Source organism: Schistocerca piceifrons, chromosome 5 (genome assembly GCF_021461385.2).
Source record: "Schistocerca piceifrons isolate TAMUIC-IGC-003096 chromosome 5, iqSchPice1.1, whole genome shotgun sequence".
Lineage (NCBI taxonomy): Eukaryota > Metazoa > Arthropoda > Insecta > Orthoptera > Acrididae > Schistocerca > Schistocerca piceifrons.
The window spans coordinates 563,524,032-563,536,439 of NC_060142.1; the positions used below are offsets into that span (position 1 = coordinate 563,524,032).

The 12,408-nt window shown below is 37.5% G+C and overlaps 1 protein-coding gene across 1 annotated transcript in view; it reads right to left on the reverse strand.

The window, feature by feature from the left end:
* LOC124798201 (diacylglycerol O-acyltransferase 1) overlaps positions 1–12,408 on the reverse strand; it is a 144,746-nt gene that overhangs the window by 49,521 nt on the left and 82,817 nt on the right. Inside the window, exons 4-7 of the mRNA XM_047261502.1 lie at positions 7,000–7,052; positions 2,852–2,960; positions 1,321–1,464; positions 1,043–1,211 (exon numbers count right to left, since the gene is read on the reverse strand). Of these exons, the coding sequence (XP_047117458.1) occupies positions 1,043–1,211; positions 1,321–1,464; positions 2,852–2,960; positions 7,000–7,052 (475 nt within the window). The remainder of the gene's footprint in view (positions 1–1,042; positions 1,212–1,320; positions 1,465–2,851; positions 2,961–6,999; positions 7,053–12,408) is intronic.

Below are 12,408 nucleotides of genomic sequence, written 5' to 3' on the forward strand. Positions count from 1 at the left end.
AATGTTCTCGAAATGTGAGACTTTTGCAATTCACAAAATCAAAAAACATACTATCCTATGACTTAAGTAGGAATGAGTCACTGTTGGAATCTGCCAACTTGTACCAATACCTAGGGGCAACACTTTGTAGGAATGTTAATTGGAATGATTACGTAAGGGCAGTTATGGGTAAAGCAGGTGGTAGACTTTGGTTTATTGGTAGAATACTGGGGAAGTGCAATCGGTCTACAAAGGAGATTGCTTAGAAATCACTCATGTGAATGGTTCTAGAATACTGCTGAAGCATGTGGGACACATACCAAATAGAACTAAAAGGGGATATCTGATGTATACAGAGAAGAGCAGCACAAATGGTCACAGATTTGTTTAATCTGAGGGAGATTGTCAACAGAGACGCTTAAGGAACTGAACTGGAAGACTCTTTAGGGTAGAAGTAAACTATCCCAAGAAAGTCTACTCAGAGTTTCATGAACTGGCTTTAAATTATGACTCTAGGAATACACTGCAACACCCTATGTATTGCTCAGAAAGGGATTGTGATGATAACATTATAAAAATTACTGCACACACAGATGCATTCAAACAATCATTCTTCTCACTCCACATGTGAATGGAACAGGAAGAAGAAACCCTAACAACTGGTACAATCTGATGCACCCTCTGCCATGCACCTACAGTGGTACACAGAATATGCATGTAGATGCAGATAATACTAATTGTGCTCATGAGTATTGCTGAAGTGAGTGAAAGTAGCCTGACACCAAACACTCAAGTCGACCATTCACTTAAGAACTACACCAACCAGAGCAATTTAACTTACACTTATATCTTAAGTATCCTAAAATTGCGCTTTAAAATTTTGCTAGCTTGATATTTAATTGAACATTTACATCAGGTAGTATGGGTTAAACCTTAGATTATGTAACTGAAGGCCATTTGTCACAAAATAATCACAGATTTTCCCGCTGTGAAAAGTGAGATATCTATTAACTTTCATTTTAACAATTTGTTTACTTTAGTTCAGTTAAAAATAATTATGTACCTTTTCCGTATCCTTGTTGTTCTTGGGAAATTAAGTTCATAGCATAGAGTAGGTGCTAATATGTAGTAATACAAATCTTTTATATTTAAATTTTCAGGATACTGAACTAGATCAGGATGAGGACTTTTGTCTTTGAAGTGAATGGTTCCATTTTTCACACCAAGCGATTCTGTAAAGATACCATTTGTTAATATTAAATATTTCCCACTGCTATTCAGTATTTTACAAGAGGCAATCACAGTGCTACAGTAATTCAAGTTGTGAAAAAAGCTGTTTACCAAAGTTCTGGAGGGACAGAGACTGCCTTCTGAGAGTGTTTCTTTGATTTGCTCTGCTACTGCGGCACCACAAGTTCACTTGTACATATGACCACAGCTTCAAAAACAATATAGAATATAGCATACAGACAGCTGTTGCACCAACTGTGAAAAAAGTTATTTTTCTAGTAACACTATATTCAATCACAGTATGTAGGAAACAATTTATTGTGATGGTCAATTGTCAAGTAAAATTGTAACTTTAATCCCTTAAGAAAATGATTTGGGCTACAATAGTGTACTTCCAATATGTGATCAAAAGTATCTGAACACCTCCAAAACCATACATTTTTCATATTAGGTGCATTTTGCTGCCACCTACTGCCAAGTACTCCATATCAGCGACCTCAGTAGTCATTAGACATAGTGAAAGCAGAATGGGGTGCTCCGCAGAACTCACGGACTTTGAATGTGGTCAGGTTATCGGGTGTCACGTGAGATTTCCACACTCCTAAACATCACTAGGTCCACTGTTTCCAACGTGATAGTGAAGTGGAAATGTGAAGGGACGCATACAGCACAAAAGCATACAGGCCGACCTCGACTGTTGACTGACAGACCGCTAACAGTTGAAGAGGGTCATGATGTGTAATAAGCAGACAACTATCCAGACCAGCACACAGGAATTCCAAACTGTATCAGGATCCACTGCAAGTACTATGACAGTTAGACGGAAGGTCAGAAAACTTTGATTTCATGGCTGTTCATAAGCCACACACCATGCTGGTAAATGCCAAACGACACCTCGCTTGGTGTAAGAAGCATTGAACAGTGATAAAACTGTGTGGAGTGATGAATCATGGTACACAATGTGGCGATCTGATGGCAGGGAGTGGGTATGGCGAATGCCCGGTGAATGTCACCTGCCAGCATGAGTAGTGCCAACAGTAAAATTCAGAGGCAGAAGTATTATGATGTGCTCGAGTTTTTCATGCAGGGGGCTTGACCCCTTGTTGTTTTGCATTACACTATCACAGCACAGGCCTATATTGATGTTTTAGGCACCTTCTTGCTTCCCATTGTTGAAGAGCATTTCAGGGATGGCAATTGCATCTTTCAACACAATGGAGCACCTGTTCATAATGCACAGCCTATGGTGGAATGGTTACATGGCAATAATGTCCCTGTAATGGATTGGCCTGCACAGAGTCCTGACTTGAATCCTACAGAACACCTTTGGGATGTTTTGGAACACTGACTTCGTGCCAGGCCCCACCGACCAACATCGATACCTCTCCTGAGTGCAATACTCCATGAAGAACAGGCTGACATTCCCAAAGAAACATTACAACATGTGACTTAACATATGCCTGTGAGAGTGGAAGCTGTCATCAAGGCTAAGGGTGGGCCAACACCATATTGAATTCCAGTGTTACCGATGGAGGGCGCCACGAACTTTTAAGTAATTTTCAGCCAGGTGTCCGGATACTTTTGACCACGTAGTGTATATATTAAGTCTTAACAAAGAAGTAAAATAACATGAAAGACTTACCTAAGCTAAATGCTCCTGATTTAACATTGATTGTTACCATAGGAATCAGCACCAACACCACAAGGTTGACCACATGTATGAACATCCCAAAAGCATTTGGAATAATTTCCTTCAAAAAAATAAATTACCATAATTATTTACTGAAGATTACATCAGTTATATTTTTATGCCTTCTAAATTTATAGAGTAGTACCTTAATGCTTTATGTATTACTTAGTTCTGGATTGTGAACATGAACATCTGAAAAATCAGCAATTGTCCCTAATGGTGAACACGGGAAAATCCAACATTTATGGACAGAGTATTTTCTTTTTTTTTTAGTGATGTCAGCTGTTTTTAAACTTAACAGTAGGTCAGTTTGTAACCAATTAGCGTTTTTAATTAGTTTTCCTCAATAAGATGCACCACCTCAGAAATGAGCCTCACAGATAACCTACAAAACTGATCCTGTTTTTCTCTTCCATGGTACACACAACTAACGGTACCTTCCATTTAGGCAATAAATGGAACTCATCATGCCCATTCTGTATTGCAAAAAAACACAAAGTGAGTAATATTCAGTACAGAAAACTGAATGTCAACTAATTTGCAAAGTCTCAAAGTCCAACATGATAACAAAACATAATAATTCACAAAGTTTGTATTTTTCCAGTGTTGCAGTGAGGTTCTCAAAGGCAGATGCAACAGCAGCTAAAATAATGCAGTCTGCAAGATGTACATGTCACCCACCAGATCAAGACATCAGACAGTATCATTAACAGTCATCAGGCCTGAATGAAGTGACTGTTGTTAAAGAATCACTAATTTGTCCAAAAGTTTCTGTAACTTGCTAAAAAATTAGTCACCATCTGAAGTACTTCAGAAGAGCAAAGAAAAGTAACAATGGAGATATAAAATACAGGCCAATAACAAGTTAAGTCAGTTAAAAAAAAATTCTAATTTAATGAAACCTTCACAATGAGCAACAGCTTGATTAACAAAGTGACATTTGTATGCAACCAACAAATACTGAGTTCATATTCCTTTCACTTTATGAACATTTTTAGATTACTGTCATATGCATGTATGAAGTATCTTTTAAGATGCAGCACAGTGCGTAGTGTTTTTGAAACTTTGTAGCGTTAAGGCAGTTATCTGAACTGGAACTCAAACTGAGACCTTTGTGTTTTGTGAGCAATATTCTTGCTGACTAAGCTATCTAGCCACCCATCATTACCCTATCTTCAGCATCAAGTAAATTAGTACACTTATCATTCATTCCTAAATCTACAGAAGCTCTCCTGTGTACATTACTCATTTAAGGAGGAAGAATTTTAAATAAAACACCTATCCATCCAAACACATTAACCTTCACTATCTGATCAGAAGTATTTGGACAGCCATTGGCAAACAATGTGGGGTGTGTCCACCCTACCCCTGTATGACAACCTGAATTCTACTGGGGAATGTCAGTCACGTGTCCAGGTCTGGAGGAATGGCGGCAATTTCTTACACATGATCCAAAACCAGAGAAGGTAGTGTTGTTTGACGCTGGGATCAATACCACAGTCGGTATTCAAAGACACCCCAAAAGAGTGTTCCACTGGATACAGGTCAAGACTCTGGGCTGGCCAGATCATTTCAGTAATGTTGTTGTCCACAAACCACTGCCTTACAGATGCTGCTTTATGACAGGGTGCATTGTCATCCTGATACAATCTCTCATGTCCTAGCTGTCTCCTAACTGTTTTCTTACTGTACATAGTACACAGTGATGTAAAATATGTTCATATTCTTTAGCATTTAACATTCTTTTAAGAGCAATAAGAATACCACACACTAACCATGAAGAAAACACACATACCGTAACATTATCTTGCCCGTACTTCACTGTTGGCACTATTTATGTAGGCAGGTAATGTTCTCCAGACAGCCAACAAACCTAAGCCCTTCCATCACACTGCCAGAACACACACTATTATTTATCATTAGAATTCACTTATTTACAGCCGTCCACTGTCCAGCAGCATCACTCCTTACAAACCCGAAGCGTTACTGTTTTTTTTTGCAACTTTTTACAATCACCCTCAGCTATGCTATGTGACCTGTCTGCAAGTACAGCTCAAGAGAGCAACAATGTGATATCAATTTGGATAAAGATATACCTTCCACAGTTTCAGGAGGAGGATCAGGGTAGCCTCAACCCATGGGCTAGGGAAGTGTGTATCTTTATTTGCTTATGGCAACTATCACAAGCATTTCAAATGCAATTATGTTACTGGTTTCAGGCAGCCAGTGATCATCACTAGACCATTTAAAAGCTCATGCTGCAACTAGTGACATAAAGTTACCACTGCACTGTCATAAATATACATAATGTTTTTGTGATTGTTATAAAGAAATGGAAGAAGATAATTGTTCAGTACCGTTTTCAATAGAAAGACAACTTTTATGTCTCAGTGATGTGTTATAAGATGGTGAAATGGTAACAGTGGATTTTAAAAAATTGCTGTGCCCACCGTCGATGGGCTACAGTAGGAAATGATTTCCTTGAATTCAAATACTGCAAGCTTTTTGGACGTAAGTTTGTTAAGTACTATGGGCACTTCTCTAAATTTGTGGATGTATTGATATTTTTATGTATTATATTGTGAACCAAGCAGATGATCAGACAGTAAGATTTTGAATGGATAAACAACAGGGTTACACAACCAAAGGAAATCAAAACACAGTCATGAACTGGAAGTTTGAGAGAATGAATGGCAATGAGACCCATCTGTCAGGAGAGAGGTTGTCTGTTGTAAATTAGTTTGGAGATTGTGAGAGCCATGGTTCTGGATGACCAAACTTTTGCACTAAAATTGTGCTTTGGAAGTTTTGACAAATAGTACAATTTGCAATTTATATCACAGTCAAAGTTTGTCATCCATAATGGATATACTGAAAATAGTACAATGCCTACAGTTAAGAAGTGGCCAAACGAAGTACAAGCCTGTGTAAATTCAGTACCACTGGAACAATATTGTTACCAAACAAATAAGTGTTATGATAAAAAGATAGTGTGTCAGTAGCACCAACTAAATGCACTGGCTTGTAAGCAGTCATTGTCTAATGAAGTGTTAGTATGAACAGCAAGTAACTGTACTATGAATATCCTATTGAAAACTGCTTACATTTTCTAAGGTATTAATCTCAAATTATCCAATGTACAGTGTGAAATTACACCTTACTGTAAAACAAGAAAATACCACACTAAAAGGGTGAATTTTCTAGCGTGATAAAATATCAGAACTTAGCTAAACATGAAGGGGAGCCATCTTAAGATGATTAAAGAGCTCCACTTCAATACATACCATATTGTGAAGCACTATTGCTCCAATAAATAAACTGCGCAGTTTAACTTAACACCACATGAAAAAGTAAAAAATGAGTGTTACCAATACCTGACAAGATCAGCAAATATTATATACTTAATCAGAGGTAATGAACAAAATTATAACCACTTCTTAAGATCCATAGCTTTGTGACTCTTCCACTTTTGCACCATAGGAGGAAAAGATATGCGAAGGAAACAGAAAGTAGTTTTGTTGACTTTGAGCTAATCCGAGATTATGAAATTCAAACAAAATAAGGAAGTATGAGATATAAAACTGATTATGATATGTTTAAGCCATTCCGAACTCTAGACCAGGAGAAATTAAAGTTATGGGAAAGGATTCAACATCTGTAATTCACTGATAACCTATCTTAATTCCAGATTACAAATGGCAAAGTGCTATTTGTAATTTATAGACTAACGAGGGAAGCTCAAAATGAAATAATAGATTGCAAATTTCTCTGAAGAAATAAAAGGAAAGATGAACAAAGCATTTATTAACTTTATTAGTACTGCCTGCATATTTTTTGTGGCTTATCCTTCATGATACTTATTTACTGATATTGCCCGGCAGCCAGCAATATTTATTTTCATATAGTCAATCTCTTGAGATTCAGCACACACACATGATCACAGCAAAACTTGCATTTCTTTTAAATGTGTCTGCTAGCCCGGCTCCATTTGTTCTTTTCTTAACCCATAGTAACTAGAAGCCCATCTACTGTTATATTTATAAATATTTTTGCTGCAAAGTTACACTAAAAATGCAATCAAAATTGCAGAATATACTTACAACAGAAAGTGACTTCTCTACCAAAAGGCAGACAACAACAGGTACAACAGAATCTAAACAGAAGAAACATAAATGACTAATTACATCAACAAAGCATCACTTAAGTGTAACTCTTTTAAATTTAATATTGGGAAATTTTTATTAAAATAGGAAGCTTAACATAATTATCTTACTAGTCACTAGGGTGAACATTTACTTTTTGCTATTACATATTCATAACAACAGAAGTCAGTTCCAAATTAACTGAAAAATAAGGTGGAGTTGGAAGAAGATTTATTTACTCAGTTGGAATGTTTTTAGTAAGTGATCAACAAATGTAAAATAGGAAATTAAAATCTCTAAAAATAAAAATCTTAATTTGAAGTATGTCTTACTAGCCTGTTTAGAAAATTAAGTTTGAAAACTTTATTTAGTCTACGTTGAATCATCTTAAGCTTCTGATGTGTTGACAATGGAAATTTTACAGTAAGTATCTCTTTCAGTTTTGATTTATGATAGTTAAGCAAGCCACTGAAGTGCATGGCAGAGGGGTACATCCCACTGTACCACCTATTAAAGCTTCCCCCCCCCCCCCCCGCCCCCCCCCATTCCATTTACATATGAATCACAGGAAGAATTATTGTTTAAGAGTGTGTGTGTGTGTGTGTGTGTGTGTGTGTGTGTGTGTGTGTGTGTGTGTGTGTGTGCGCTGTAAATACTCAAGTCTTGTCTTTACATTCCCTATGAGAGCAATATGTAGGGAAATCTTAATATATTTTTAGAATCATCATCACCTAGAGTTGGTTCTAAAAGCAAGTCTTCACAGGATAGTTTGCGCCTATCTTTAAGCATCTTCCAGTTCATTTCTTTCAGTATATTTGTGGCACACACATGCACACAGGTTGAACAAACCCGTGACCATTCATGTTGCCCTGATTTGTTTCCATTCAATATCCCCTGTTAATCCTACTTGGCGTAGGTCTCTCACATTTGAGTGGTGTTCTAGGATGGGTTGTATGACTATTCTGTGTGCAGTCTCCTTGAAAGACTGATTGCATTTTCATAGTATTCTGCCAAAATGAACCACATTTTGCCACCTGCTTTCCCTATGGCTAATCCTATGTGATCATTTCATATCCCTACAAATCTCTACACCCAGCTATTTATTCAATTTTCATGATTCCAACTGGGAATGACTGCTATTATAATTGTAGGATGCTTTTTCCATTTTCATTTTGTGAAATGCACAATTTTACATTTCTAAACATTTCAAGCAGTTGCCAATCTTTGTACCACTTATAAATCTTATGAAGATTTGACTGAATACTTTCATATCTGCAATCAAACAGTACTTCATTATAAATAACAGCATCTTCTGTGAGAAGTCTGCTGTTGCTATTAATATTTTTGCAAGGTTATTAGTACTTTACATGGACAGCAAGAGTGCCAATAGAGTTCCCTGGGGTACATCCAAAGTTACTTTTAGATCTCTCAATAGTTCTCCGTCCAAGATGACACACTGCATCCTCCCTATGAAAAAAAAAATCCTCAGTCCAGTCACAAATTTTACTTGATAACCTTATATTATGATTCTTTTGATAATTAGTATTAATGTGATATCAAGTCAAATGTTTTTTTGGAAATCAATGGATACTGCAACTGCTTGACTGTCTTGATCCATGGATTTCAGTGTGTCATGTGCGAGGAAAGTGCAAGTTGGGATTCACATGATCCCTGTTTTTGGAATCCATGCTTGTTGGCATGGAGGGGGTCATTCTGTTCAAGATATTCCATTACATTTGAGGTAAGCATATGTTCCAAGTTTCTACAGCAATTGGTTGTTGAGGATGCTGGATGGCAGTTTTGCAAGTAAATCATTCCTCTATTCTTTTAGAGAGGTGTGACCTGTGCTTTCTTCTAACTAACGGGCACAGTTTTTGTCTAGGGGATCTATCGCAAATTATAGTTAGCAGAGTGGCTGATTCAGTTGCAAATTTCCACTTTTTTTGAATGCCACTGAAACTAATATCTGTTTCATTCTTCTTTTCAGCAGTGCAAAGAAAAACTGGGGCAGTACTTCTTGGTTTTCCTGTGTGAAAGGACATTTGAAAATGGAATAAAACTTTCCTGCTTTTGCTTTGCTACCCTCAATTTTAGTTCCTGTCTTGTCCATGAGTGACTGGACACCACTTTGATCAGTAACCAGTATGTTGGGCAGTATCTGCAAATGTCAAAATGAAGAAAGTTTAAGGAAATGAGTTACACCCATTGCATGGGCATACTCCAACCTTGAGCTACGTTGAAGTCTAGTAAGAGCTTTTTATAGTTGGCACTAAATACATCATCCAAGAAAGCTAGAGAAAGACTGGGCAGGTAAAAGATGTCATCTTCAAGCAGAGGTAAAGACAGCACACTGCTTGCCCTGTGGACTACTTGGACTGTAAGACATTGATACTGCGGCAACATTATGCAGAACGAGTGCTCACAGAAGAAATTTGCAGAATGACTGATGCAAACCCCACCGTGTCATGATTTAGACACACAAATCCAGCTTTGTGACTTCCACTGGTGGAGACCATTTTTTTATAGTCTGGAATTTTGGTAGATGCTACTAAGTTTGCACTGGCAGTAAGGCAAGTAGATCACCAATGCACTACGGAAGTGCAAGATATAATTACCGCATGACCAGAGGCTAATTTCTATTACTGGCTTAAAGCAGAATTGATTTGGTGAGTTTCAGCATTGCAGGAAGAGTGAATCTGTAAGTCCTCACTTGGGAAGATATTGGAAATAAGGCATTCACAATATTTGTGGCACCTAAGAAGCAAAGTATTCAATTCATCTGTTAACAATATACATTGTATGGATGTAGTCCTCTACATTATAATTTCTTATATTTAATTTGTTACAAAAACTTGGATAATAAATATAAATATTTCGTATCAGTATACATAAATAATACTTTTCCATATTCAGATATACTTCAATGTTATAAAAACTATGTGTTAGTAAAAATTGTTTAAGATCTACGTTGAATTTATGAAATTCTTTAATTTTCTTTACTGTAAAAGGCAATGCAATAAAAAAGTATTTTGGGTTGGTAGTTTACACTTTTTCGGTAAAGTGCTCCTTTGTGTGTGTGTGTGTGTGTGTGTGTGTGTGTGTGTGTGTGTGTGTGTGTGTGTGTGTGTGTGTGAAAAATTATCTCTGTTCCATGTTTAATGGTTATGAACCAATTATTTAATGTTGATAATTCCTGGTGTGTTTTAAGAAAGCAGACACATTCATAGATGTATAAGCTAGGAGTAGTCATTTTAAATTCTTTAAATATTTTCCTGCATGATACACTACAGGGAACCCATTTCATTATTCTAATAAACCTTTTTTTGGCATTTGAAAGCTTGTTCTGCCTTACCTGTATTTCCCCAAAAGATCACACCATATCTAAGCAAACTGTTCATAGAAGCATAATAGGCACACAGCAATGACACAGTGTTGCAACATTCCCAAAGCTTTTTTAGCGCACAGCATCATTTGCCTAGTTCTTTACTCAAAACTTCTAGACGCTTTTCCCATCTCAAGTGCTCATCCACCCATATACCTAGGAATTGTGTGTTTGGAGCTTGTGCAATAACAGTTTCCTAACTCAGCTTTTACTCTTCTTCTAGCTTTACTTTCAATACTACTGAAATTCATCAATACTGTTTTATCCTTATTTATGATCAAAGCATTATCACTAAACCATTTTCCTGTCCATTTACTGTTCTAGAGACACTCTGCTGTAGATTATCCTCAGTGTATCCTTTTATAAAAATGCTAGTGTTGTCAGCAAACATCACTATTTCTGAAACTGTCAGATGCTTTGGCAAATCGTTTATGTACACCAAGAACAACAGAGGGCATAACACAGAACCCTGGGGCACTCCATAGCTAGGTTTTTGAAGTCTAAAAGTTACTCTTTACCTTAATGACATTTGTACTTTCTGTTGTCTGTCAGATAGACAAGACTTTAGCCCTTTGAAGGCAAGTCCCCAGACCCCATAAAATTCTAATTTCGCAAGCAGTAAGTCATGGCTGATTAGATCAAACATTTTAGATAAATCTAAAAATATCCCATAGCTTCGTTCTTGTCCAAGGCATTTAGGACCATTTTCATGAATTGGAAGACTGCCATTTCTGTGGATCTGTTCTTTCTAAACCCATTTTAAGCATTAGTCAGTATTTTATTTTTATTCAGAAAGTCAGCTAACCTTTCATACATTACTCTTTCAATCAGACATGGGAAACATTCTGGACAGCTTATTATATACAATATGGAGCAGTCATTTGTCACAGCCCATTAAGGAAATTATAGCATCGCAGTCTGACATATCTTTGGATGTAATAGTGGAGTTGGCAGAAAAGATCCAAGATGCTATGATACTGGCTAATGTCACCGCAATCACTGCGCAGTGCGCTAGTGTGATGCGAAGTGTTTCAAGTGTAGATTACGATGCTTTGGCAGCCAAGCTAGATTTATTGATGAAGCAGTTCAGTGAACGTAGCTCGACAATCTGAGCAATGACAGAAGCCTGAATCGATACTGCCAACACTTGCACAGCAGGTCACTGATGACTTTTTCAACAACCAAACCTGAGCAGCAAGATATCTGGTGGTATCACCAGAAATTTGGTGAGCAGGTGCACACATGCATAACCCCCTACAGTTACCCAAAAGGCAATGGCGTTCAGAATAGGTGCCGCCTCTGATTTCCAGTCAGTGTCTGAGTGTTTGTGAGAGATCAGTGGTCAGAAATATTTAATAGACTCTAGTTTCAATTTGTCCATTTAACTATGGACTATGTTGCACAGAAAGCAACCACCCACATTATTCTCCCTGAATACAGAATACAACTCTGTCATGACAATGTGCAATGCTCTGTGTTTGTGACTAGACCTGGATTTATGACGACCCTAACCTACCATCAGAACAGACTACCTCACTCATAATCTACTGCTGGACATGAAATACTCACGTCTACATGACAACACCACCACAGGCTTAAAAGTGTCAGGATTTTGATAAAATGCAGCTGTTGATACTGCCAAAGTAATACAGATAGTGGACGGTGAGTAAGTGGAGCTGCTGAAGGGATTTCCAGCTCTGATACAACCACGTGGAGCTCCTAAGCTAGTAAGGCATGACACTGTCCACTACATGGAGACAAATGATGGTCCCTCATGTCTCACAGGCCACAACATTTGGCTTCAGATCATCTTAAAATTGTGAAAGCAGAATTTGACAGTATGATTCGTGAAGGTGTAATGTGGCCTTCCAACAGCTGCTGGTCCTTGTCACTACATTTGGTCCCAAAAAAAGGATGGTGCATGGTGGCCTTGTGGTAACTACAGAGCCCTGAATGCCTGAACAATACAAGACAGATACCCAGTA